General features: G+C 65.1%; 3 protein-coding genes across 7 annotated transcripts; 1 reads left to right on the top strand and 2 right to left on the bottom strand.

The window, feature by feature from the left end:
- Nucleotides 1–1,804: 1,804 nt before the first annotated feature.
- Nucleotides 1,805–10,469, bottom strand: LOC309588072 (E3 ubiquitin-protein ligase RNF19B-like). Of its 3 annotated transcripts, none has more exons than XM_082306868.1 (10): nt 10,334–10,469; nt 8,530–8,621; nt 5,596–6,213; nt 4,882–5,072; nt 4,427–4,577; nt 3,769–3,931; nt 3,219–3,333; nt 2,895–3,032; nt 2,366–2,558; nt 1,805–2,237 (listed from the first exon to the last, which is right to left on the bottom strand). In XM_082306868.1, the coding sequence occupies exons 3-10, from the start codon at nt 6,042–6,044 to the stop codon at nt 2,078–2,080; spliced, it is 1,560 nt and encodes a 519-aa protein (XP_082162994.1). In that variant the 5' UTR covers nt 6,045–6,213; nt 8,530–8,621; nt 10,334–10,469; the 3' UTR covers nt 1,805–2,077. The 3 variants fall into 3 exon arrangements, with proteins under 3 accessions (XP_082162994.1, XP_082162995.1, XP_082162996.1); XM_082306869.1 differs by having other exon boundaries at nt 5,671–6,213; XM_082306870.1 differs by lacking the exon at nt 2,895–3,032.
- A 405-nt stretch (nt 10,470–10,874) lies between these two features.
- On the top strand, nt 10,875–15,575 carry ZNF513 (zinc finger protein 513). 3 transcript variants are annotated; one of them, XM_082305396.1, is made up of 4 exons: nt 10,875–10,987; nt 11,066–11,167; nt 13,597–14,187; nt 14,416–15,575. In XM_082305396.1, the coding sequence occupies exons 1-4, from the start codon at nt 10,948–10,950 to the stop codon at nt 15,165–15,167; spliced, it is 1,485 nt and encodes a 494-aa protein (XP_082161522.1). In that variant the 5' UTR covers nt 10,875–10,947; the 3' UTR covers nt 15,168–15,575. The 3 variants fall into 3 exon arrangements, with proteins under 3 accessions (XP_082161522.1, XP_082161521.1, XP_082161520.1); XM_082305395.1 differs by having other exon boundaries at nt 13,594–14,187; XM_082305394.1 differs by having other exon boundaries at nt 10,933–11,167; nt 13,594–14,187.
- A 143-nt stretch (nt 15,576–15,718) lies between these two features.
- On the bottom strand, nt 15,719–24,013 carry SNX17 (sorting nexin 17). Its single transcript, XM_082306862.1, has 15 exons — nt 23,871–24,013; nt 20,815–20,889; nt 20,261–20,378; nt 19,944–20,008; nt 19,654–19,764; nt 19,147–19,237; nt 18,890–18,977; nt 18,435–18,504; nt 18,225–18,317; nt 17,862–18,065; nt 17,378–17,500; nt 17,174–17,251; nt 16,911–16,985; nt 16,535–16,576; nt 15,719–16,446 (listed from the first exon to the last, which is right to left on the bottom strand). The coding sequence occupies exons 1-15, from the start codon at nt 23,928–23,930 to the stop codon at nt 16,327–16,329; spliced, it is 1,413 nt and encodes a 470-aa protein (XP_082162988.1). The 5' UTR covers nt 23,931–24,013; the 3' UTR covers nt 15,719–16,326.
- Between the last annotated feature and the right edge of the window lie 158 nt (nt 24,014–24,171).

Below are 24,171 nucleotides of genomic sequence, written 5' to 3'. Positions count from 1 at the left end.
TGGCACTCGGACCCACACTGGGGTGTGTGTGAGCACTAGCGAAGAGCAGCCATACCAGCTGGGCAGTAGGTGATGGGGCCTGGGCACAAGGGAACAAGCGGGTCTCTAAGGACAGCTCTGGGTGCATGCGGTGGGGGTGGTCAGCTATGGGACCAGGGAGGGGACCTGATGACGTCTGGGTGAGAGATGGCCACCACAGCAGCCACATCCATCATATGCTGGGAGGGGACAGGACAGCGAATCACAACAGTGTGGAGCATCGTGCAACCAGGCACAGCTGGGGAAGGGCGATTGGGTAAGCAGCACCCACCCACCCCAATCAGTACCAGTCCCTGCAAATGAGCTGTAAGATGCTGCTAGACTCTGCTAAACATTAAGCAGCTGAATATTCAGAAGCAGCTTTTTGTCCCAAGGATGCTGCAATGGAATCAGACTGGTTGTAGGCAGGATCCCACTTGCCTGAGACTGCACATCCCATCTGGCTCAGAGTGCCGACCCGCAGCCTGTGGCATTACCACATGGTCCCTCCACGCTGACCTGGCTGCAGGATGGATCCCTAGTGGGGATCAGGACCCACAACCTTGAGCTGTTTGGCCCCAGAAGCTTGGGGGCAAGAGCAGCTGCCCCCACCCCAACACCACAGCCTGTCCAGGGCATTCCTCAGGGGCAGCCTGGTTGCCCACAGGCAGGGCGGGAGGCCACAACCACCCTTGTGCACCCAGGCTGGCCGCCACTGCCTTGTCCTCATCCACATGTAGAAATGGGCGCCCTGCAGCCCATGCCAGCATCCCACGGAGTGTGGAAGGAAGCTGATGCAGGATGCAGAGCACCACAGCTATGGCGGTGGCCAGAAGCTACCCTGGCCCCCAGGCAGGGGCTACCCCATGCAGGAGTGCAGGGCTGTGTGGGGCCCTGTAATCCCAGCGCCACCAGGGAGGGGAGCAGCTGCGGGAACCCGGGTGCTACAGGCAGCCACACCGCTGGTGCCTCCTCCAGCTGGGAGAAGCCACAGGTCCTTCAGCACAGTTCTCTGTCCTGCTTTGGAGCAGGTGCCCATCACAACAAGGATCCAGGTAGGTCCCATCCTGCAGCATCCCACATGCTAAGGCATCACCCACAGCTGGCCCAGGGCATAGCCCTCCTCTCCAACAGCCCTGGGACCCCTTCACACACTGCTGGAGCAGCCAGGGGCAGGCAGAGACACAGATATAGACACAGTTCACTGTAGTGAGACCTGTGTGCTCCGCAGCTCTGCCCTGCTGCAGTGCATGGCCTCCCACCCTCAGGGGCTGCTCTCGGCCCCCAGCTGCAGCTGTCCTGCACCACACTCAAGGTCTGTCTGCCAGAAGCCATGTGCTATCCCCAGGAAGGCAGCTGGGGGCACGCAGGACCCATGGGTGCCACACACTGTGCACCAGGGGCTGGTCCAGCTGGGGCAGGGCTCAGCCCCTACCCAAGTTGCTCGGTTTGCTGGTGCTGGCTGAGGCTCTGCAGCAACATCCCACCCTCCCAGCTGCCAGCCATGTGCTGTGCTGGTCCTGCACCCACAGCGTTCAGTTTGCTGGGGTGTTTGCACAATGGAATATCCCCACTCTTCCCCTATTCCCTGGCCCTACTTGTTCCTCCCCCCCCACCTGCTCCACCCGTGTGGGCCTGGGCCCACCGTACCCCTCCGGCCCACCTGCATGGCGTCCTGCAGTACCCATCAGGGGAACACGGCACAGATCAGAGCCTGCTGTGATGGGGGCTGTGCTGTCAGGGGGTGGCTGTGCCACAGGAGACAGACAGACCCTCAGAGAGTAGTTTTTATTTCCCAGTGGTGCCAATGCTCAAGACTGCCTTCGGGGAAGGGGTGGATGGGGCTGGGCACAGGGTGCAGGCAGCACTGAGCGCAGTCAGTGCCCGCCCAGCCTGGGGATGGCCAGGACCCAGTTCATGGGGCTGGTGGTGGCAGCCCGCAGAGGCTGAACAGCTCTGCCACGGGAGGGCATGGCATCTTTGTGTCAGTGGCAGGTGGGAGCCTAGGTGGGGCCTCCGTGGATCGAGGGTCTCCCTGCCGTGTGCTGCACAGCCCCCCTCACTCCGCGGGGACACTCGCGGCACTGCACCTGTCACTGGTGCCTCCCAGGGAGTCCCCAGAGAGACTCTGCCCTGACAGTGCGCTGCACAGGCTCTGCTCCCGGGCAGGATGCGGCACTGCTTCAACCGACACCTCCACCTCGATGTTGAGGCCTTCCCTGCAAACAAACACAGGGACTGAGGGGAGCAGCCCAAAAGGGGATGTCGCCAAGTCCCTGCCCGGTACAGCAGGTGTGGGGAAAGCTGTTAGTCCCCCCTGCCTCCCCAGCACAGGAGCCCAGCTCACCTGTAGGATGTGTCTTGGCCCTCGCTTAGCATGCTCCCTGCAAGGGCAACCGTGCTGGCTGACTGGCTGTCCTGCTCCTTCCACACTGCCCCGTGGCGTGGGCTATAGCTGCTGCTGGGGAAGGAGGTGGTTGTGTCCGGGACTCCATCCTCACCCGCCCTGGGGCTGGGCAGCACCGACCACAGCTCATTCACTGGCAGAGGGAGAGGTGGAGCTGAGCACCCTGTCCGCAAGGACCACTCCCCATAAGAGCAGGGAGCAGAACAGCCCACCAAGCTCTCAGCAGGGGGTGCAAACAAGCTGGTCCCAGACTGCTTTGGACAGCACCCACCTGCCCCAGGACACCGGCCTGCAGCCTCCCAGCAGGGACAGAGTTGTGCATGGTACTGCCCAGGGCAGAACCAACACGGGTCCACAGGGAGCCCCTGGCTCTGGAGAGGTCACAGCCACAGAGCCGCAAACCAGGACCAGGGCCCCTGCAGCCCAATGGTGGGCACAACCAGAGGATGGACGGCAGCACAGGACTCACGCTTGGTCAGGTTCTCCAGTTCCACCACACTGAGATCCCCAGGCGGGCTGCGGCTGCCCCCGCACCCCCAGCGGCTCCGACACAGTGACAGCACCACCACCCCGTAGACATAGGTTAGCATCAGGGGCACGCCAACTCCTGCAGGCAGACAGGCAGCTATTGCCCGGCCCCCACCAGCAGCCCTGGCTGGCCTGCCCTCCCGGTGAAGCCCCAGGTCTCAGACATCCCCCCTGGAGACACTCCGCTGCAGCAGCCCCCAGGTCCCAGCCCCACTCTCTCCAGCGCATGGGCAGTGCCCTCAGCCCTGCCCCAGGGCACACTTACCCACCGTGACAGCTGTTATGACGGGGGACACAAAGAGAGAGAGGAGGACACTGCTGGTGACAGAGAGGCACTGCTGGCACCCCGACAGGCTGCTCCTCCGGCTCTGGCCCAGCACCTCGAGGAGAAGCAAGACAGGTGAAAGGCTCTGCAGGGATCTCAGTGCACAGCCCCCAGGAACGGGGCCTCTTCCCAGCCCTGGCAGAGCTCTAGCCACAGCTGCAGCTGCCAGGACACCCCCTCCATCTCCTCAGGGACAGGCAGCCACAATAGCGCTGTCACCACAGCTCAGGTGTCCCTGGAAAACACCCCTGGACCCCCAGACCCCTTCTTCCTTTCGCCCACCCCAGGCTGAGTACCCTCACTGGCAGAGGGTGTTGGGGTGGGCAGCAGAGAGGGTCCCAGCAAGGAGGTGCTGTGGGGAGTCAGGCGTGGCATAGGGACATGCTGTGGGCAGTGGTGAGCGCTGGCTGTCTGTCCAGGCCTGAGGCCATGGGCTGCCAGGCTCAGCAGGGAGTGGGACCATGGGGACTCCAGGGCCCCCTGCCAGTACCTTCCTACCCATGTAGATGGGGATCCCAATGGTAATGACAGGGACAGCGATGCCCGCGACGAGGGAGATCACCATAGGCGCCCCCAGCACCATGCCCAGCTGCCACAGGATCTTCCGGGTCCGTGACCATGGCCTCTTCCCCCAGAAGGTGCAGCCAGAAGGGCTGCAGACACAGAGTGGGGCTGGGCCAATGGTTCCTGCACGGGGGCAGGCAGACACCAGCACAGCCCACCCTTGCACTGGGGGAGACCCATGGGCTCATCAGGGAAGTGGAAAGCAGATTCCCCCCTCCCAATCCTGAGCTCCAGCTGCCACCTGGGACCCCCGCCTGCGGGGTGCTGACAGCCAGCCCCAGGCCTCCAGCCCTGCAAGACCCAGCAGCACAGACCTCCCTGCTCCCCCCCCGTTCTGATCAGCCCCACAGCCCAGCCAGCCCAAAACCTGACTGTGCACGCCCGTGGCTCTCAGCAGAGCCTCGCTGCCCCCCATCCTAGCCCCACAGCTCCTGGCAGGGACCCAGGCCCAGCCCAGCATCACAGAACCCCCAGCTCAGCCCAGGGGCAGCTCCTCCAACCACCCCTCAGCTCCTGGCAGCCCTTCCACTCCAGCCTCCCAGCACACCCCACGGCTCCCAGTGGCCCCACAGCCCTGCACTGACCTCAGGAAGTGCACGTCAGAGATCTCCTGCAGGCAGAGCCAGCAGAAGAGGCAGCCACAAACTGTGCAGTTCATGCGGTTGCAGCTCCCGTCATTGATCTTCATGATGAAGGCACTGCAGCGGGGACAGACCTTGATGTCTTCGGCCTCAGCTGGTGGGGAGAAGGAGATGAGATGGGATGGGGGAGAGGACAGGACAGTACAGGTCCACCCCCATACCCTGTCCCAGGATTGCAGCCCATCCCATGGGTGTCAGGGTGAGCCAGACCCAGCAAGGCCCCGCTCCACTCCCCCAGCTTGACTGGCACATGGCTCCACGCAGAGGCAGCCAGTGGGGAACGCTGGGTCCTGGCTCCAGCATCCCCACAGGCAGGAAGGTACAAAGGCATCTGACTGTGCCACTCGGCCGTGCCAAATCCCTGCCCTGCTTGCTCCCACCCTGGGCCAGGGTCTCACCATGGACCGAGTCCTCCAGGTGGACTAGCTGCGCTGTGGGGTTGGCCATGCTGGGGGCCGGCGGCACTGGCGCACAAGGACCATCGGGGTGCCAGGGCTGCCGGCAGTGGTAGCAGAACTCAGTGCCACAGCCCTCGCGCTCACAGGTGAGGCGGGGACACTCGGCACAGCCGTAGGCGATGACAGCGTAGCTGTGGGGAGAAGGCAGTCAGTGTTGGGGGGTCTAGCGGTGCCCACAGCCCTCCCTGTGTCCCTGCACAGCATGCAGCCATTGCCCTCCCTGGCACAGCCAGGCCATGCAGCAGCAGATCCCAGCTCTACGCTGAGCCAGAGCTGCAGCCCCTGCTCAGGAGAGCCAGGAGACTCTCAGTAGCTCAGACTGCAGCACAGCCTTCCCCATCCAGCACCCACACAGTTTCCCTGGGGCCTCACAGACTGGCCCAGCATAGCCAAGAGCACCAACCCCGGCAGAGACACACAGCTGCCTGGGCTCTGCAGCTGGGACAGGGACCGGGACATCTCTCTGAGCAGGCCCAGCCCCACAGGGGACCAAGTCACAAGGGGATCAAGCCTGGAAAAGGCTCACAGGACACAGGCGCAGTCTGCTGCACACCAGCTCCCAGGTGGGGAAGCCCATCGCCTCTGCCAGTGCAGGAAGGGGCGACCCACACCGCCCCCCTGCTCCTGGCTTTGCACAAGTGGCCAGCCAGTCACCTGCAGTCAGGTGCAGGGCACCAGCGGGTGCCAGGGTCGGCCACCAGCAGCCGCCGCAGAAGGAACTCTTCGTACTTGTCACGGAGGGCAGGCTCGGCCAGGAGGTGGTGGACATCGGCAGGCTGGAGCATGGCAGGGCAGTGTGGGCAGGCCACCTGCACGCGGCTCTCGCTGACGGCGATGCGCAGGTACTGCTCCAGGCAGGCCCGGCATGAGCGGTGGGCACAGGAGGCCAGGGTGGGAAAGGCCTCAGGAGGCTGGGGCAGCAGGCACAGAGGACACTCCACCAGCTCCCCGCCCTCACCCAAGGGCAGCGTGATGCACATCTCCTCAGGTTCCTCCAGCTCTGGCTCCGGTTCTGGCAACATCTCCCCTCCGACAGCCTGTGGCTTCCGCCCAAAGAAGCCCAGGAGGCGGAGGGGCCGGGGCATCCGTGTGGGCTGCTCCATGGTGGCTCGTCAGGACGGCAGCCAGCTGCTCTTGGGCTACGGAGGGCAGCAGGGAAGTGCCAGCCTCAGTGTGGCCCCCATAGCCAGCCTCCTACTTGGGCCTCAGAGCCGGCATCCTCCCCACAGGCAAGAGGTGAACCATCTCCAGCTGCAGCTGGCACCACTCAGCCTGCAAAGGAACGGCATGTGAGAGTGAGTTCTGGGCCCCGGACATGGAAACAGGCCCTAGGCACCCATGAGACCCCGCTACCGCCCTGCCAACAGGCCCTGCTACCTGGCTAGAGCCCAGGACCATCCACGTCACTGCACCATGGAGAACACCCCAGCAGCTCCAGGACAAGCCCACAGCGCTCCTCGCAGCCCCAGGCCAGCCCAGTCCGAGCTATCCATCCCTGTGGGTCTGGGGCAGTGGGGCTGGCACAAGCCCTGCAGCACGGAGACCTCAGCCCCCTGCTCCAGCTGAGGCTGTTCCAGATCATCCCTTCTCTGGTGGGTCACAACCCACAGCCCAGACCGGGGCACTTGGCTCTCTCTGCTCCTGTGTCTGCCTCCTTCACGGAACAGCTCCCACACACTGCGCACCAGCCCAGCACGCACAGCAGCCCACCCTGAACTGGCAAGCAAGCTCCCTCCAGGCCAGCTGCAGGCACAGATGCCAGTGGAGCCCTGCCAGGGCCCAGGACACTGCCCACCTCCTGCACCCCCAGCGCTGTGCCTGGACCGCACAGCAGCACAGCCACCCATGAAATGAGCATGCGGCCAGACCCTGTCCTTGCTCGACGTCTCCAGCTGACGTGCTCCCTCCTACCGGGCTGCAGGCAAGAACAAAAGCACCCAACCTTGAGCTCCCACAATTACACCTTGCCTGGTCAGTGCGACCATGGTCACCCCCAGCCATTATGTCCAGCCTTGTCCCCACATTGGCCCGAAGGCCCTGGGTGACAGTGCCAAGGCTGACCAGCCCCACGCTGAGCTTGGGCAATGCAACCACAGCCCATCCCCAGCCACCCACGTGCCCCTGAGCCAGCTCTGTTCTGTCCCATCCTGTCTCCTTCAGTTCAACATCAAAGTCCAGAGACACAGGACCTCCCAAATTCCCCGAGGCAGGAAAGACAGTGGTCTTTGCAAGGAAGGCAGCAGCAAACACTGTGACAACCAGTTTGTACACAGGGAAGTAAGATAATCACACCCCTCACCACCCTGAGTCTCTGTGGCTTTCCTCTCCAAGGAGACACATGGCTGAAACTCTGACTTTCCACTGGAGTTCAAGTGCCCAAGAGCCGCAGACTTGGTCCAGCTGGGTGCCAGCACTTGCCACTGCGGACACAAGCTCCTTAGCCCAGCCTGCATCAGGCAGCTCCTAGCAATGCCTAGCTGGAGGGTGCCCAGAGGAAAACTCGGGGCAAATCAAAACTGCCATCACTCACTACTCTTCAGAGTTAGCTCACAGGACAGCAGAGAACGTTTCACTGCCACAGAGAAAGTGCTTCCTCCACAAAGGTTGGATCCTGAACTGTCCCGGGAGGACAGAGCTCCTCCACATGCCCTGCAACCCAGGGCAGCAGGACCTGAAGCCTCATGAGGAGCAGTCACTTCTGACCAGTGCTTCCCCATGTCCCAGGTGCTGAACTAAAACCTGCATCACCCAAGCTGCTGCTGAGTTTGTAGAAGAGACAACCAAGCCAAGGGACCCAAGAGACAGTTAATTAAGTGACCAGAAGCCAGGTGATTACAGGAGAGAGGAGGTAAACCTGTCAGTTTTCCTTTACTTAGAGCTCACATGAGTCCAGGGCCATACCACAATCCCTCCTGAGAGCAGGGTCCGTCCCTCCACTGTTCTCCTTGCTCTTTCCTTATCTATACCCCAAAAAGTTGCACCCACTTTACACCTCCACAGCATCACTGCATCCCCCCACCTCTAACAGCCTCTGCTGTTTTTTCCATTTGAGCACAGCTAGAACAGCAGAAGCACTGGCACGGGAAGAGGCAGATATTAGTGACAGCTCAGGCAAGACTGATCACATCTGCTCTTCTGGGAACAAGCAAGGTGCTGCACCATGTCACCCCAGGTGACAAAGCACTTTCCAATGAGGTGGTAACTGAAGAGCTCATGGGAAACTGGGCTGAGATTGAATTTAAATGGTTGTTAGAGAGTGGGAGATACTGCAGGAGGAGAGTGGGAAGGAACATGCTCAAACATGGGGGAGGGCAGTGGGACCACTGTCTGGGATGACTGCTGACATCACCACAGACTCTGCCCGGCAGAACAGCAGAAGCCAGCGCCAGAGCGGCAGCAACGGCTGCGCTGACACCGCAGACATCAGCTGTCCGACCAGTGGGGCCAGCCTGCGAGGAGACACCCTGGGCCTGTGCCACTCCTGCATTGCGACTGTGACAACCTTGACTGAAAGGCTGGGGCTGCACAACACAAGCAAAGAAGCACTGGCAGGGATCTAAGCGGCCCCATCCTCTGGCCCCGAGGTACCTGTCAGCAGGGAATCATTGCTGATGACACGGCATGGCCATGGCTCTCCCGGGACTGTCACAAAGTCCAACACATTCAACTTCCTCAGGGACCTGCAAATAAACAAAAACTATCTGTGACAAGGCTCAACAGCAGCAGCTCAAGCACCCAGGGTCACCTGGACATGTCAAACAGCTCTATTAACAGAGCCATGCAGAAGGCAGAACGAGTCCTGTAGATGGGGACCACATCCAGCACAGGGACCTAGGCATCAGAGAGGACAAGTACAAGGTACGGCTGAGTCAGAGCAGGGCTGCTGCCCCCAACACACACAGCTGCACACTGGCCATCCCTGGAGATGGGCCGAACAAGTCCCCGAGCAGTGTAACGAGGGGCCCTCCTCCCCAAGAAGCAGGACACAAAGCCCTGGATGTCCCCCGTATGCACAACACTGGGACACCGGAGACAGAAGCTGCAGGAAACCAACCAAAGCAGAGGGAAATGTGACAGCATGAGATGGCTGAGCTCCCCTGGGAGCAGAGGTGTGACTGGGCTGCATGAGGAGCCATCACAGCATGCCTGGGGCCCAGCAGGCTCCTTGCCTGGCAGGGTCAGAGCATGTCTGAGTGCCCAGGAGCCGAGCCATGCAAAATGGGGGAGGTTTTCTGGGGCAGGGACATGCCAGGTGAAATCAGGAGCTCCATCGCATGGGGGCTCATTGCCCACATGCACTCCTGGGAGAATGAGGCAATAGGGCTCAGCTCTGCGGTCCTTGAGAGAGCTGTGACTGGCAGAAGTAACAGCCGCAGAGGAGCCACAGCACGGCCACAGTGCCCCAACACTGGGGCCACTCCTGGGCTTGTTCTGCAGCTGCCTCTCCTCTCATGCCTGGCTGTGGGCAGCTGGGTTCTCCTTCCTCTGCAGTCAGTTCCCACAGGGGTCACCACGATCACAGAATAATTCAGATGGAAAGAGACCTCAAGAGGTTTCCAGTCCACCTTCCTGCCCAAATCAGGATCAGCACTGTGGTTAACGGCTTTATGCCAGTTGGGTCTCGAAAGCCACACGAGCTCTCTGGGCAACCTGATCCATGACTGGACTTGTTCCACTCCCCAGGACAATACAAGGTAGCAGGACCACGGTGGGCATCTTCAAAGGATGGTTTCAGTTGCCTCTGGAGATCAGACTACAGGCAGGACTGCAAATCCCTCTCTGCACTGCCAAAAGCCCCAGATCCCTCATCCAGGATGAAAGGATCTCAGCGCTGGAAGCACCGAGATGGTGAAAGATTGGAGCACTGCCACTCATCGCTACCCAAGTGCCTGTCTGCCCACCCTGCCCTCTCATCCCAGGGCAACGCAGGCTCTGGCCCACCCAGCCCCACTCTGCCAGGATCCCCAGAGCCTCCGGAGCTCTACAAGTCCATCTGTGCCACACACAGAAAAGCCATTTCAGCCCTCCACCTCCAGCGCCTTGTCTCCACCTCCCTCGTGCAGCTGCCCTACCCAGACACCTTGTTCCTCAGCCCTTTCCTCTGCACAAAGTGCTGTCATCCCCCACAGCTCTGCAGGGCAGGGTCGATGCTGCACAGCCCCCCACCCCCGCAGATGCCTGGCAGGGACCCCCAGCCCCGCCAGCGCTCCCTGCAGACCACCGTCCCTGGGCAGGAGCAGGTGCCCCTTCCTCGCTGGCAAAGGCCCCAGCCCGTCTCCCCCATGGACAGGACAAGGCCGACGGCGAGGGCTGCCCCTCTGCTGCCGAGGGCCGCTGGGACGGCCAGAACCACCAGCGGGACTGCGGGTACCGGTGCCGGCACAGGACTCACCGAGCTCTCCCCTCGGCTCAGGGGCCTGGCGAGGCTTCCCGCGGCGCTCCGGCCGCCCGGAGCGGGGCCGTGCCCGGCGGGGCAGCGGGGGAGGTCGCCGCAGCCGCCCCTGGGGGGGGGCGCAAAGACCGTCGGCCCTCCGCCCCGATGGCCCCCGCCCCGCTCCCCGCTCACGGACGCCGCGCCCGCCCCCCGGGGGCCCGCCCCCGCCCCGCCCCAGAGACCTCCGTCCCACAGACGCCCGCCCCGCCAGGGCGGAGGGCAGCCCGCCCTCCCGGGACGCCGCTCCCGCCCGAGGGGACCCTGCCCGGCCCAGCCCCCGCCTGCCTCTCCCGCGGCGCGGCGCGGCCCGGGCCCCCCCGCCGCATGCCGGAGACGCCGGCGCGGTGTCGGGAGGGAAGCGGGCGGCGGCGGACCCGCGCACGCTTCCGGCTACCCGGTCCGCTTCCGGGGCGCCGCGCCCGCTTCCGGCCGCGGCGGGGGCGGGGCCAGCGCCGGAAGCGGAAGTGCCCGGTCGAGGCGGGGCGGCGGCGGCCGCCCCGGGCTGGCGGGGGCGGCTGGCGGGCCGCGGGCGGTCGGGCGGCGGGGCCGGGCCGGGGCCGGGGCCGGCCACGATGCCCCGGCGGAAGCAGAGCCACCCGCAGCCGGTGAAGGGTGAGTGCGCGGCGGGGCCGGGGCGCGGCGGCGGCGGCGGCGGCCCAGCGGTGACCCGCGGCGCTCGGTGTGTTGCAGCGGACGCCGAGGACGGCCCCGAGGAGACGGCGGGAGCGGCGCTGGTGCTGCCCGGCGACCTGCTGCTGGGCCGCGGCCTGGCCTTCGAGAAGGGACCGCCAGGTGCGTGCCGCCGTCCGGGGACGGCCGTCCTGGGCGCCCCGGCTCCGGGAGCGCCGCCGGGCGGGGACGTGGCCCAGCCCCGCCGGTACCGGCCCCCGCGCTTGGCCCCATCCGGCAGCCGCCCTCCCCGGGAGCGGTCTCCATCCCGGATCCCGGCGGGGTGAGGCCCCGGCCGAGGCCCGCGCTGGTGGTCTCTGCCCGCCCGGCACCGACCCCCCCCCCCCGCCCCGAGCGCTGCCTCCCGTTAAGGCCCCCCAGGCATGGCGCGCCCCCGCGGTTGGTCTGGGGCCGCGGGGACACCGGGGCCGGCAGACCACGCCGCCGCCACTGGGCTCGCCCCCAGAGCCATGTGCGCTGCTCTGCCCGGGAGCCCCTAGTCCCCCGCGCCACCAGGGCAGGGCTCTGCTGCCCACCCGGAGCCAGGGCCGTGGCCCTGCGGGGTTCTGCCCCACCACCGCCGCTCGGCATTGTGGCAGGCGTAGGGAGCTGGGCCTGGGCTGTCTCTCCACCAGCCCCTGCTCCCTGCCACTTGCCTGCCCCACGGGCCCCTTGGCCCCTTTGCGTGGCCAGTGAGCGCCCACCCAGCCGGCAGCATGCCAGGCTCCAGGTCAGCCTGCGGCACGAGGCAGCCAGAGGAGCGAACGCTGCTCCAGCTCCATTAAGGTGCCTCGCAAGGACCGGGGGGCATCACTCACTTCCTTCGACAATGAGCGGTGAATAACATGGGGACACACTCAACGGCGAGAGGAGGGGGGCATGGACTGCCGACCCCTGTGGCTCTGTCCCCTTGCTGTCCGCAAGGCCTGTGCTCTGGTCCGCATGCTCAGCAGCCGTGCCAGGCCGTGCCGGCAGCTCCCACTCTCATGCTGAGGCACGGTCCCAGCTGCCTGGCAGATGGGGTTCTGTTTCAAGGGCTGCGCTTCCCCACAGCCTGTGCGCAGAGCCCAGCACCGGGACAAAGCCCGCTCAGCGGCTCTGGGAGCTGGATGCTGTGAGGGCTGAAAGCCACTCTCTGCCATCAGAAATACTTTCCTTCCCGCTCTCAGATGGCAGCCCCAGGTGGGGAGCAGGACCAGGCACCTCAGGGCCCACTGAGGAGGTCAGGAGAGCTATGACCAGCCACATCCTCGTCCTCACCCCGTGGGCCACACTGTCCCACCTGCGCAGCACTGACGCAGCCGCGCTCAGGGGACAGTGCTCCAGGGATACTATGGCACTGCTGCACTGTGGGCCTGAGCCGAGGAGGCAGGGGAGTCCCTCAGTGTGGGGCTTGAGATGGGGTCAAGGGTTCCCCCGGCAATAGCCAGGCCCTTGCAGGATGCCCCGTTCTGGTGTCTGCACTTCAGGCAGTGCTTGTGAAAGGGGACTGGAGGCTGGAGGGGCCACCCCGTCCCACACAGGGGAGCAGCCTCACACCTGCACCTCTGGGGCTCTGGGAGCTGGACCCAGCCAGGTGGGCATCAGCAAAGGGGAACGGCCCAGGGTGCTTCCCGGGGTCGTGGGCAGCTGTTGGGTCTCGCAGGCCACAGGGCTCCAGGTCAGGCACAGCATGGGGACAGCTGGGCGCATGGCTTAAGGCTGGTAGTGGCAAGGCTTCGGCTGTGTGTCACTGCCCTTCTGGCTCCTAACACCATCCTGGGGGCACATGTGGGGCATGGGGCCAGCAAGCCAGCCTGAGGCAGCTGCAGGGCGGTGGGCTCCGTTCCTGTCACCAATTCCTGGGGCACAGGCGCTACCCCAGGGGCTGCAGGAAGATGGGTCTGTGCCCAGCCAGGAAGCAGAAGTGCACTCTGAGAGCCTGGCACAGACTTCCCCCACTGCCATGGGACAGCAGTGCTGCGTGGGGCTGGGGAAGGTCTGTTTTCCTGTGTGATGGAGGGGGGCTGGTGTTGGAGCCCTATGGTGTCGGCCGTGGGAGCAGGACCGGCTGCTGTCCTCGGGGCTGGGGCAGCAGCACAGTGATGGGGGACCTGGAGCAAGCTTTATGGCCTGGGTCAGGCTGCGCTCAACACCTTCGCACCACTGCTGCTTCCTACCAGCCCGGCGCAGCAGTGCTGGAGAGTGCCCAACCTGCCTCTGTGCCCCTCACCACCCGCCCGCCCTGGTGCCAGGGGTCTGTCTGTGGGCTGACTGCCCGGCTTGGTCAGCTGCAGGGCGGAGATGACGGGGTTTCCCAAGGCGCCCAGGACAGGCCCTGCAGCAGGGTGTCAGGGCAGGTCATGGCCATGAGGCTTGTTACCCTGCTGTGCGCAGCGTGGTGGGCTCCTGCAGGCTCCTGGGTGCTGCTAGGGCAGGTACAGCTGCCTGGCCCCTTCTGGCTGTGGTCCCCTCCTTGGGATGGGCCCTGCTGGGACTGGTGGCACAAGCGGAGGGGCTGTGCCTGGGCCAGCTGGGCTGACACCATCCCATCCCCATGGTCTTCTCAGCAGACACCCTGGTGGGGAAGATCGCCATCCCGGCGTACACGCTGAGCGACGACGACTGCTCCTCTGGGTACCAGCAGCTCAGTGTGGAGAGCGACCCTGAGGAGGGCGGAGAGCCCGGCCCCGCAGCGCTGCCCTGCCGCCAGTGTGGGCTGCAGCTGGCTGCCAGCCTGGGGCAGAGCTGCCTGCAGTGCGCCGGTGCTGAGGGGGGCCGCAGCCAGCGCATCGTGTATTCCTGCCAGCTCTGCCCCTTCGCCTCCCACTACTCCAGCCACCTCAAGCGCCACATGAAGACACACAACGGGGAGAAACCCTTCGCGTGCCCACAGTGTGCCTACGCCTCTGCCCAGCTGGTGAACCTGACCCGACACCTGCGCACACACACAGGGGAGAAGCCCTACCGTTGCACGTGCTGCAGCTTTGCCTGCAGCAGCCTGGGCAACCTCAAACGCCACGAACGGGTCCACAGTCAGGACAAGCCCTTCCAGTGTGCCGCCTGCGACTATCGCTGCAACCAGAGCCGCAACTTGAAGCGGCACATGCTCAGCCACCGTCTGCCCGAAGGCGAGGGGCCACACCGGCGGGACAAGGAGCCAGGTAAAAGGCAGAGGTGCAGGGGAGGGCCGCTGTGGGGGAGCCCCACGGCACAGCCCCGGGGCTGGGGAAGGGGCAAGGCACATGTCCTGCCATCGACCTGTGCCAGGCCTGGTGCCATGTGCCACCAGCCTCAGCCGGGGCACCATTGCCCCCGGGGCTCCTGGTGGAGCTGAGCCCTGCCAGTGCTGTGCTGCCCTGCTCAGAGCCCTGCTTGTTTTTGTCCCACAGAGCCGCTGCTGCCGGAGCTGAGCCTGCACGTGGGCAGTGGCAGCGGCCCTTTCCTGCCCGGCTGCGCTCGACTGCGGAGCGAGGAGGCGGCCGCACTGCCCGAGTTGCTCTTTCCCTTCACGTGCCGCATGTGCGGGCTGGTGCTGGACGACGGTTTCGCGCAGGATGAGGGCCTGGCTGAGCAGGTCTGTGGGCGCTGCAGCCTGGCAGTGCTGGGCACTGAGCCGGGTGCCAGCCCCCGCAAGGGCACTGGGGACAAAGGCTTTGCCTGCAGCCTCTGCCCCTTCGTCACCCACTACCCCAACCACTTGGCGCGGCACATGAAGACGCACAGTGGGGAGAAGCCGTTTGCCTGCCCACTCTGCCCCTACGCCTCTGCCCACCTCGACAACCTGAAGCGGCACCAGCGAGTGCACACAGGTGAGAAGCCCTACAAGTGCCAGCTCTGCGACTACGCCTGCGGCAACCTGGCCAACCTCAAGCGTCATGGGCGCATCCACTCGGGCGACAAGCCCTTCCAGTGCAGCCTCTGCAGCTACAGCTGCAACCAGAGCATGAACCTGAAGCGGCACATGCTGCGGCATACGGGCGAGAAGCCCTTCCAGTGCCGGGACTGCCCCTACACCACTGGCCACTGGGACAACTACAAGCGCCACCAGAAGATCCACGGCCACACGGCTGAGAGCTGGGTAAACCCGCGCAATGCCAAAGCCCTCCTGGCCCCTCCAGCCGTGGGCACGGCCCTGCCCTGAGACAGCACTTAGCCCAGCTGCAGGGGCTTGGCCCTGCGTTGGGCCTGGGATGCCTCAGCCCTGGGGCACCCCAGCCACTTGCTGGCTGTGGCCCCTGCCCTCCCTGGGGGAGGGACAGGCAGCAGACTCCACAGGGGGCTCAGGGCTGCCTTATGCAGAGCCCACGGGTGCACCGGGGTCTCCAGCAGCCCTATCCTGCCCGGGCAGGATGAAGCCACAACCGGCGGCTCGGGTGCCTGCCCCAGCAGCGGTGGTGCCCTGCCCCCAGGCACCCCCAAGGGCAGTTCCTGCCTGTCAGAGCTTTCTTCCGCCGGAGTTTGGGGAAAAGGGGGAAGGGGGAAACGGAACTGGTTCCATGGCTGTTGCCATGCCAGTCAGTGTAATTTATATTGTGTATAAAAGCATTAAACAGTCCGTTTTGTTATCTGCTATTCTCCCTGGGGGCCTTGTTCTGCTTCAGGAGAGGACAGTGCAGGGCTAGTAAGGTGTGCAGGGAGGGGAGGGACAGGGGCCACCCCCCAACAGACAGTCCAGTACCAATCAGGATCCATTTTAATCATCATTGCAGTGTGTAAACATCGGTTACTGTCCATTAATGCTCTGGTTGGTCTGAGCAGCAGGAGATACGTGGTTACAAGCCTAGATTACGCTGGAGTCTATGAGCGGGTTAGAGAGGGGGCTCTGCGCAGAGCCCCCTGGAGACAGTTTACTGCACTCTGTCTCTGAGCAGAAACCTAAACGCTAATTTGGCATTATGGAGCCTCACAAGGGCCGCTCGCTGCTGCCAAGCCGCTGCCCCAGCCACTCTGGGGCAGCTGCCCTCCTGCGCAGCTAGGCGCTCGGGCCAGGCCCTCCCGGCTGGGGAAGGGGCAGCTCTGCCCCCCGCGCTGAGCCAGGCTCTGTGACGCTGCTCCAGGGCTCAGCCTGGGCACGCTGCTCAGGTTGGGCTAGTGCCGCCCTGGGAACAAGCCTTCTCCCAGCTGGAGCCAGCAGCAGGAGGAGTTCAGCTGCCCCTACCCCAAAGGCAACGGTGGGCTGGGGATGAGCTCCCCAGCCCGGGGGAGCAGGGGAAGGTGGATGTAGCAGGTGAGAGGCACGTTGATTGCAACCCGTCTGCAGGTCGTACATTCCTCAGCGAAGGCCCTCAGGAAGGGGGGCACTACAGATCTTCATCACCAATGCCCTCAAAGGCATAATTGCCATGGAAGTCGTTAGCGCCCACATCGTTAGCAGAGCTGGAGTGGCTGATCCCTCGCAGGCTGACAGAGGTGAGCTTGCTCTGTGGAGAGGGGAGACATTAGGGAGGACCCCTGCTCCCCCGCCTCAGTCTGAGGGTGATAGCACCAGTGCGCCCACACACAACTCACCGAGAGTTTGGCCATCGGCTCCCGGGAGGCATCGGGCGAGTCCTGTGGGGACAGCACCATCAGACAGCGCTGAGGTGGTGGGACGCGCCCAGCCTTCCCACCAGCCACAGTCTCCCTGCCCTCAGCCACCACTTGCCCTCCTGGGACAAGGCCAGGCTACCACTCCCTTCCCTCCCCCAGGGAGTCCGGTTCCCAGGTATGGGTCCAGGACCACTTTCTCTTCCCAGGGCTATGGGAGTGGGGAGTGCCCTCCCCACTGCCAGCCCTGCCGAGGGGACAGTGGCACCTCTGGGGGCAGTGGGCTCTGGTACCCGACACACAGCGAAACCCATGGTCGCACTTATCTCCCTTACCAGGGCTGCAGGGTCCCACTCACCAGCAGTGGCGGGGATTTCACAGCTTGCTGGCTGTCAGAGCGCCGTAGGGCCCCATTCACCCGCCGGCGAAACATCTGCAGGAGAGGAGCTCAGCTCAGCAGCAGGGTCCCCACGGGCAGCTCCAGAGGTTAAGATGGCCCCTGGGGATCCTTCAGCTGGCCCCATCCTGAGGAGAGCAAGCAGGGCCCAGCCTAGACCCCAGGGAGTCACAGGGGCAGGATGGGATCCCACCCCAGAGACAGCATCCAGCCCCAACCTTCACCTTGCGGATGCTGCCTCCAGATTTTTTCACCATCAGCTCGTCCACCATGGACTGCAGGCAGATGCTCAGCATGATGGCCTGCAAGGGAGAGGTGTCACGAAGCTCCACGCACCCCACGGCCTTCCTGACACACCACACCAAGCCCAGTCCGCCGCCTTGCTCCCATCCTTGTCCACCACTGGCCTGGTACACAGGCAGCCCTACCTGTGGACTGGTGATGGTGACCCACTGCAGCCGGTCCTTGCTCATTAGATACTCGAAAGCCAGCTCCAGCTTCACCTCGGACTTCCCCGGGCTGCTCCCCGAGGGACCATTGCTCATCGGCACCTGCAAGGGCACATGCTGAGGCTGGGAGCCTCTGGAGGGAAAGCGGCCAGCTTCCCAGGCCCCTGTGCTGACAGAGGGCAGCCCCCAGCCAGGTGTTGGACACCCTGCCCAGCTCCCACTGGCCTTCCACCACCATCAGGTCCCCTCGCAGCAGCAGCCCCCTCAAATGTCCTCACACCGATGACCCCCTCAGCCCCAAACCACAACCGAGACCCTCCCTACACCAGCTGGGCTGGAAGCAGGCAACACAGCCAGCAGTTTTCCCAGGGAGAGGTGCCAGAGCAGCCTGGCACAGCCGGGTCCCACCAGACCCACAGAGCCCTCCCTGCTCCCCAGGGTCCCGCAGGCAAGTGGCACTCACTGAGGACGTGACCCGCCAGCACCGCATGCGCGTGACCTTGAAGCTGCCTTCCTTGATCTGCTCGTTCGGCAGCCGCACCTGGAAGTTGAGCTCGTTGTTGCCAGCACTGACGACGACGTGGCATCCCTTCTCAGGGAAGTCAGTGATGCAGGGGTCAAACTTGAGATAGCCGTAGTACTTCAGGGTCTGCGCCAGGCGGATGAACTGCGGGCAGAGCCAGGGAAGCTCAGCACAGATGACTGCCCTCCCACCACACCTCCCAGGCCAGGAACAGGCAACGAACTCGGCACCACGCGTTCACATGGGAGCAGTGCCAGTCCAGTGCTGGGACTGCTCCAGTCATAGCATCGTGCCCTCCCCTACCTCCTTCTTGGAGACTTTTTCCTGCAGGGACTTCAGCTGCCGATGCTGTTCCTTGTTGACAAGGATCCATCCATGCTCGATGTCTGACACTGTCTACCAAGAAGCAGAGGCTTGTGAGCAGCTGGGCCCAGAGCCACCCGAGACCCCGCACAGCCGTAGCTGAGGGGTGCAGTGCCCCTCCTCACCCAGCTGGGCCACACCGACCCTTACCTGCGCATACAGCAAGTTCAACCCCACACGATGCTCCATTACATCGTCGTCATAGGAGGAGTCCCAGTAGCTAGAAAGGAACAACATGGGTCAACCTATTCCCCAGCTCCTAACAGCGATGGGGAGAAAAACACCCCCCATGCTGGGACAAGGCGCCAGGCTGGCTCTCTGGCCAGCTCCCCCAGTAGCCATCAGTTGCCATGCCCCACTCCCCCTCTCAAGCAGCTGCCAGAGGCAGGAAGGGTCATGTCGGGGAACGCGGAAACAAGGGCCAAGCCCAGCAGCACAGCCTGGCCCCCGGTGTCATGGCCAGGGATGCCTAGGTGCATTCCTGGGTGCCAAAGCACCCCGCGGGCAGCAACGGCAGGAGGGGAGGGGTCCCTCTGCAGAGCAGGGAGCCCCAGACACCATGCCACTGCTCCAGCAGTCGCTGCCCCTCCGACCCTGTTGCTCACCTCTTGCGCAGGATGATCCTGAACTCAGGGTTGTGCAGGCTGGTGACAGACACATATGGCAGCTCAAACTCCTGCAGCTTCCGCACGACTGCAGGGAAACAGCAGCTCAGTAGTGGCTCAGGGCAGCGGGAACCCACTGCACCCCCGCCAGCCAGGGCAGGGCCATCTGGTCCAAGCACACAGCTCTCACTCTGGGGCAGGGCGCAGGGCAGACGTCCCACCGCAGCCCTCACGGAGCTCCAGCACGCTCTACTCACAGGAGAAAGCTCCGTCCTTGCTCTCTCTCACTAGGAAGAGGCTGAAGTAGCCGACCAGGTCATCTGGCAGATCCAGCTTGGAGGCCACGGCCTGGGAGCGAGAGCAGGATGTCACCACTTCCCGCAGAGACATCCTTACCCTGCGGCAGGATCCAGCCTGTGTGCATTCTGGGGCCTCCCAAGAGCAGGAAGGCAGCACCTCTGCTGCACTGGGAGCCAGGGCAGGGGGGGCAAGTGGACAAGTGGGGGGGCCCAGAGGATCACTCCCACCATGAAACAGCTGGGGGCCTCCCGATATCAGTCTGGGCCCAGAGAGGGGCACAAGCACATCAGCACACCCCTTCCAGCTCCCCTGCTCTTCAGTCCCTCAAGACAACCCTGCTCTGGGGTAGGAACAGGGCAAGGAGGGCCAGGGGGTGCCAGGCTGAGGGAACTCCTGCATATGCATAGGAAACCACAGAACTCAGCAGGAGGAGATGGTCCTGCCCAGCACAAGATCTTTGGCACCTCAAGGACATCCTCTGTCTGGTCCGAGGTAAGGATGGTGACCTTGACCTTCTGGCCATTGGAGAGCAGCACTTCCAGCACCACCTCCTCTGTGGGTATCTGCTGCGTCTCCTGGAGAGAGAAATAGGATTGGCACCCCAGCCCCTCCACCACCGACCACCCTCACGCCACTCAGACTGCCCTGCAGTCCGAGGGCCCCAGCACGCACTGCCCGGCGCTGGCAGTCTGCACTCACCCCCACACAGGCTGCCCCAGCAGCCCACCACATCCAGCGGCTCCTGCCCCCTCACCTGCTGGGCCTTGCGCAGGAAGCTGTTGAAGGTCTCGCTGCCTCCCAGCGTCGGGTCCTGCCGCACTGGGGGTGGAAGACGAGCACAGAGTCAGGCGTTATGTGGGAAGGGGCAGGGACCCACGCCAACACCAGTCCACTCTGCGGCCCCTCGGAGTTTGCACCCAGACTAAGCGTGCACTGCGCATAGGGCATGCACTCAGGCAGCTGTGGACTCCCCGCACATGGAGGCACCAGCAGGTCTCCACCTCTGCCAGCGCAGGGAAGGGGAAGGGGCTTGGATGGAGGAGCCAGCAGCATGGGGCAGACCCAGCTTACCAGCCTGCATGTATTTCTCCAGCTGTTCCCGTCGTTGCTCTACCTCTGCCGGGGTGAGTGTGAAGATCTTCTTTGGGGGAAAGGCTGGGACCACATTAGCGCCATATTCTTTCCTTAACTGGGAAGAGAGCAGAGTGCTGCGAGAGCCTCCAGGAAGATAGTGGCTGCTTTGACCCCCCACCCCAGCTGGTCTCCAGGGCCCTGGCAAGGGGAGCAAAGAGTTCACCAGTGTTCCTCATCCAAATGGGCAGCCAGCAGTTTGCTAGGACGTCACAGAGCAGGAGAGGAGCCCTGCACCCCATGCCAAGGAACAGAAAACGACACCCTGGCTGGCCCCACGGGCAGCAATGGGCAGCACACACCTGCCTGCAGCCAGTGCAGCGCCAGACGCTCTGGCTCTCCAGCAGTGTGCGGTGCCTTCCTGCAGCACCTGATGGCAGCCCACAGGGCCCACTGCCCTGCCCGCCAGGAGCACAGCGGGCACCGCAGCACTGCCCTGTGGGACGGGGGCTGGTCGGCAGCAGCTCCCACCACCGCTGGGGATGGCTCCTTACCTGCTCGTGCAGCCCCAGGAGCTGGCTGTAACGCACTCGGCAGTGCAACACCCCGTTCACATGGATATTGTAGGCCTGCAGGAAGAGATGCCAGTCAGATCCCAACTCCTGCCGGATGGAGGGACCCTGGGGTCTGCCCAGCTCAGGGCACATGGGCCACCCCAGGGAGAAGCCCCTGCAGGGCCAAGCCCCGCTGCAGCCTAGGAAGAGGCAATGCTCCTGAGGATCCTGCCGAGGGGCAAATGGGGCACCCCCAGCCCTCCCCTCCTGTCAGCAGAGCTCAGCCCCTGCCCCAGAAAGCGCCAGGACCCACCTGGCACCCTTGAATGCCCCGTGCTGGGCTGGGCATCACTGCGGGAGCCGGGTTTGCCTTGCAGGCACTGGCTCCAGCCCAGAGGCACCGATCCCGGCAGCATGCTGCCTGCACCCCCTCCAGGCACTGCCCCGGAGCACACAGCTCTGCAGCACTTCCATTGCAGGGCTGGGGCCCTCTCCAGCTCTCAGGGGCAGCACCCCCAGCAGCCTGGAGAAGGGCAGGGCCCTCGCGCCCCAAGGCTGCCCATGGAGGCCAATGTCTGCAACAAGCAGCCCCAGGCAGGCACAGCCACGGCCCCCAGCACCGCCAGGACCGGGAGGGGCTGTTGTCAGCAGTCAAGGGCTATGCATTAGCAAGTGAGGACAGACCAAACACCCAGGACTCACACAGGTAAGTACAATAACAGCACTGAAAGGTTTCTGTGTGCTGCTCTTCTGAAGACGCATCAGTGTCGGTACAGACCTGCAGCCCAGTGGTTATGGTCAAAACCGCTCAGGAAATACAAGCACATCCAAGGGATGTGTCTGATGGACACCAGGAAGGCACCCTGCAGGTGCTCAGCCACAGGGAGTGCACAGAGCCACACTGCAGCCCCATGGACACAGGCGTCCCCAAATCAGTGGGTAAGGACACCCCTCCCCGCAGCAAGAAGAGGCAGCCAGTGGCTGCTCTCCATTCTGCAGGCCCCACAACACACGCGGTGGCCAACACAGCGACCTGGGCTGTGCTCAGGCCAGTGGAGCGGGAGCCTGGCGTCCAGCCGCGGTGAGCTGCATGGCCAGGACATCCCCACCGCCAAAGGCTGCGGACCTGGGCTCGCTCCACTGCCTCCTGGGGTGCGTGACCATGGCCAGCCCTTGCCACAGAGAAGGGGATTCCCTCCTTGTGCCCGCCTTGGGGCTACCACAACATACCCCAGCACTACTGGGGCACTGGTTGCCCAGCAGGACATGCCCCTACCCCATGCCCCCCAGGCTGGAACCCCTCTGGGACAGTTCTACCCCAGCAGGCACCAGCCCAGCTGGGGTTTGCCTGCCCCACAGCTCGGGGGGAACCCTACAGAGACAGGGAGGTAACTGCTCCCGCTGCAGGGGATCCCGCTGTTATGGAAATCACGTGTGCAAGTGCTAAGTTTTGACTAGGTTTTTCTACAACACCACGGAGCTGGTCCCTGGCTGCTGGCCCGGGTGCCCCCCTCTGCCCTGCACCCCCACCCTGGCTCAGCTCCCCGCTGATGCCGCAGGCAGAGCATGGCTACGGCTGCACAGTGCACAGGGCCCAGCAACTCCATGCCCCAACTCCCAGGCACCTCGCCGCAGGCAGCGTCCTCCCAGGCGACAGCACTCTGCCCTCTGTGCCGGAGAAGGTCCTGCCATCCTCAGAATGGTGTTTGGGAGGGCAGGAGGAGCGCACCGTGGGGGCTGGAGACACACCTCCAACCGGCAATTGCAGCCCAGGCAAGTACCTCCCATGGCTGCTCTGCTCACTGGAAGCCCCAAGCATCCTCCTGTGCCTGAAAGCTGGGACTGCTCAGGGTCGGCAGAGGCACCTGCCCAGGCCATGCTGGATCTCACACTGGCTTCTCACACCATCTTCCAACCCAAAGGCAACAGCCCTGTTGCTCAGGGTCCCTGGGGAGGGCCCAGGAGACCACCACGGATGCTGGGTGGCCCACGCAGCGCTCACGACTGCCTGGCATCAGCACGGGGGCCCATGCTGGCAGGGCTCTCTGCAGGGTCACCAGCTCCTGCTCAGACCGACGGCTGCAAACGAGCTCGCCTCTGACACTGGGGACAAGGTCTTCCCCTGCCCAAGGAGCCATCGCGGCACCTGAGGGCAAAGTGCAGGGGGAGGCACAGGGCTGAACACACCTCGGACGCTTGCTCCTCTGGCCCTTGTGCAACCGCAGCTGCCTGTGGATCACCGGGTCCCTTCACAGTCCTTCCCGCAGCTCACAACTGCCATCCATGCCCCTGACACACTGCCTTGTGCTTCTGAGAGGACCAGCCCCCACGCAGCGAGACCCTGCTCTGCGGACAGCGCTGCCACCGCCAGGGAGGGGGCTCCCGGTACGCAGGGTCAGCGCCCCGCAGCAGCGTCCCTCCGGGTGCCCCGGGGACCCGCTCCCGGAGCAGCTGCCAAGTCGGAGGGCGTTCACGGCGCGCCGAGCAAAACAGGAAGCCTGGACGGACGGACGGACGGACGGACGGGCTGGCGGGGCAGGATGAGCCGGGCCCCGCGGACAGGACGGGGCCCCTGCCCGCCGCCCGCTCCCTGCCCGCAGCGCACCGGGCCAGCCGCCCCCCGGCGCAGGGCAGGGTCCGGGCACCCTCCGAGCGGCGCCCGCGGGGCCGCGCCCCGGGGACCCCCCGAGCCCGCCGGGGGCCAGGCTGGGCCGCAGGGCGCGGCCCCGCAGCGCAGCCCGACGCCCGCCCGCCCGGGAGCGGGGCGCCGGCTGGGGATGGCAGGCGGCCGGCCGGGGGGCTGCCCGCCTCGCCCGGCCTCAGCGCCGGTCCCGGCCCGCCCAGGCCGCCCGCTACCGCCGCCGGCTCTGCACGCCCGCACAGCCCCACCGAGCGGGGACAGCGCCCGCCCCGGGACGGCGGCCCCGGCCCCGAGCCCGGCCCCGGCCCCGGCCCCGCTGGGCGCTGCCGCCGAGGAGCCGCCGGAACCGGGCCGCGGGGCCGCCCCGCCCGCTCCGCCGCGCACCGCGGGACAGCTCCGCTCCGGCCCCGCTCACCACGTAGGCGGCACCGCCGTCGCCGGCACGGGTCTCGGTCTCGGGGATGGAGAAGTGCATGGCGGGGCCGGGCCGGGCCGGGCTGTGCCGGGTCGCGCGCCCCCGCTACCTGCCGCGCGCCGCCATGTCGGGCCGGGCGCTCCCCGGCGCCGCCCCGCGGGGCCCCCGCGATGGCGCGGCCGGCGGAACCGCCCGCCGGGGCCGGCCCGCCCCGCCCCGCCCCGCCCCGCCCCGCCGCCCGCGGGCACGGTGCCGGGGCGAACCGGCGGGGAGCCACAGGGCCCCCGGCGCCGGGGCCTGG

Source organism: Platalea leucorodia (genome assembly GCF_965183815.1).
Source record: "Platalea leucorodia genome assembly, chromosome: 3".
NCBI classification, from domain to species: domain Eukaryota; kingdom Metazoa; phylum Chordata; class Aves; order Pelecaniformes; family Threskiornithidae; genus Platalea; species Platalea leucorodia.
The sequence above is the reverse complement of the archived record's forward strand: the minus strand, read 5'-3'. Positions and strand labels throughout refer to the sequence as shown.

Excerpts from the sequence above, each read along its gene's own strand:
- LOC309588072 (XM_082306868.1), bottom strand. The coding sequence starts at position 6,044 with ATGGAGCAGCCCACACGGATGCCCCGGCCCCTCCGCCTCCTGGGCTTC. Across the intron at positions 4,578-4,881 it reads CCTGGAGGACTCGGTCCATG|CTGAGGCCGAAGACATCAAG; the intron begins GTGAGACCCTGG and ends TCTCCCCACCAG. Across the intron at positions 3,033-3,218 it reads CATAACAGCTGTCACGGTGG|GAGTTGGCGTGCCCCTGATG; the intron begins GTAAGTGTGCCC and ends GTCTGCCTGCAG.
- ZNF513 (XM_082305394.1), top strand. The coding sequence starts at position 10,948 with ATGCCCCGGCGGAAGCAGAGCCACCCGCAGCCGGTGAAGGGTGAGTGC. Across the intron at positions 11,168-13,593 it reads CTTCGAGAAGGGACCGCCAG|CAGACACCCTGGTGGGGAAG; the intron begins GTGCGTGCCGCC and ends TGGTCTTCTCAG. Across the intron at positions 14,188-14,415 it reads CCGGCGGGACAAGGAGCCAG|AGCCGCTGCTGCCGGAGCTG; the intron begins GTAAAAGGCAGA and ends TTTGTCCCACAG.
- SNX17 (XM_082306862.1), bottom strand. The coding sequence starts at position 23,930 with ATGCACTTCTCCATCCCCGAGACCGAGACCCGTGCCGGCGACGGCGGT. Across the intron at positions 20,009-20,260 it reads GGAGAAATACATGCAGGCTG|TGCGGCAGGACCCGACGCTG; the intron begins GTAAGCTGGGTC and ends TTCCACCCCCAG. Across the intron at positions 18,318-18,434 it reads TGAACTTGCTGTATGCGCAG|ACAGTGTCAGACATCGAGCA; the intron begins GTAAGGGTCGGT and ends GCTTCTTGGTAG.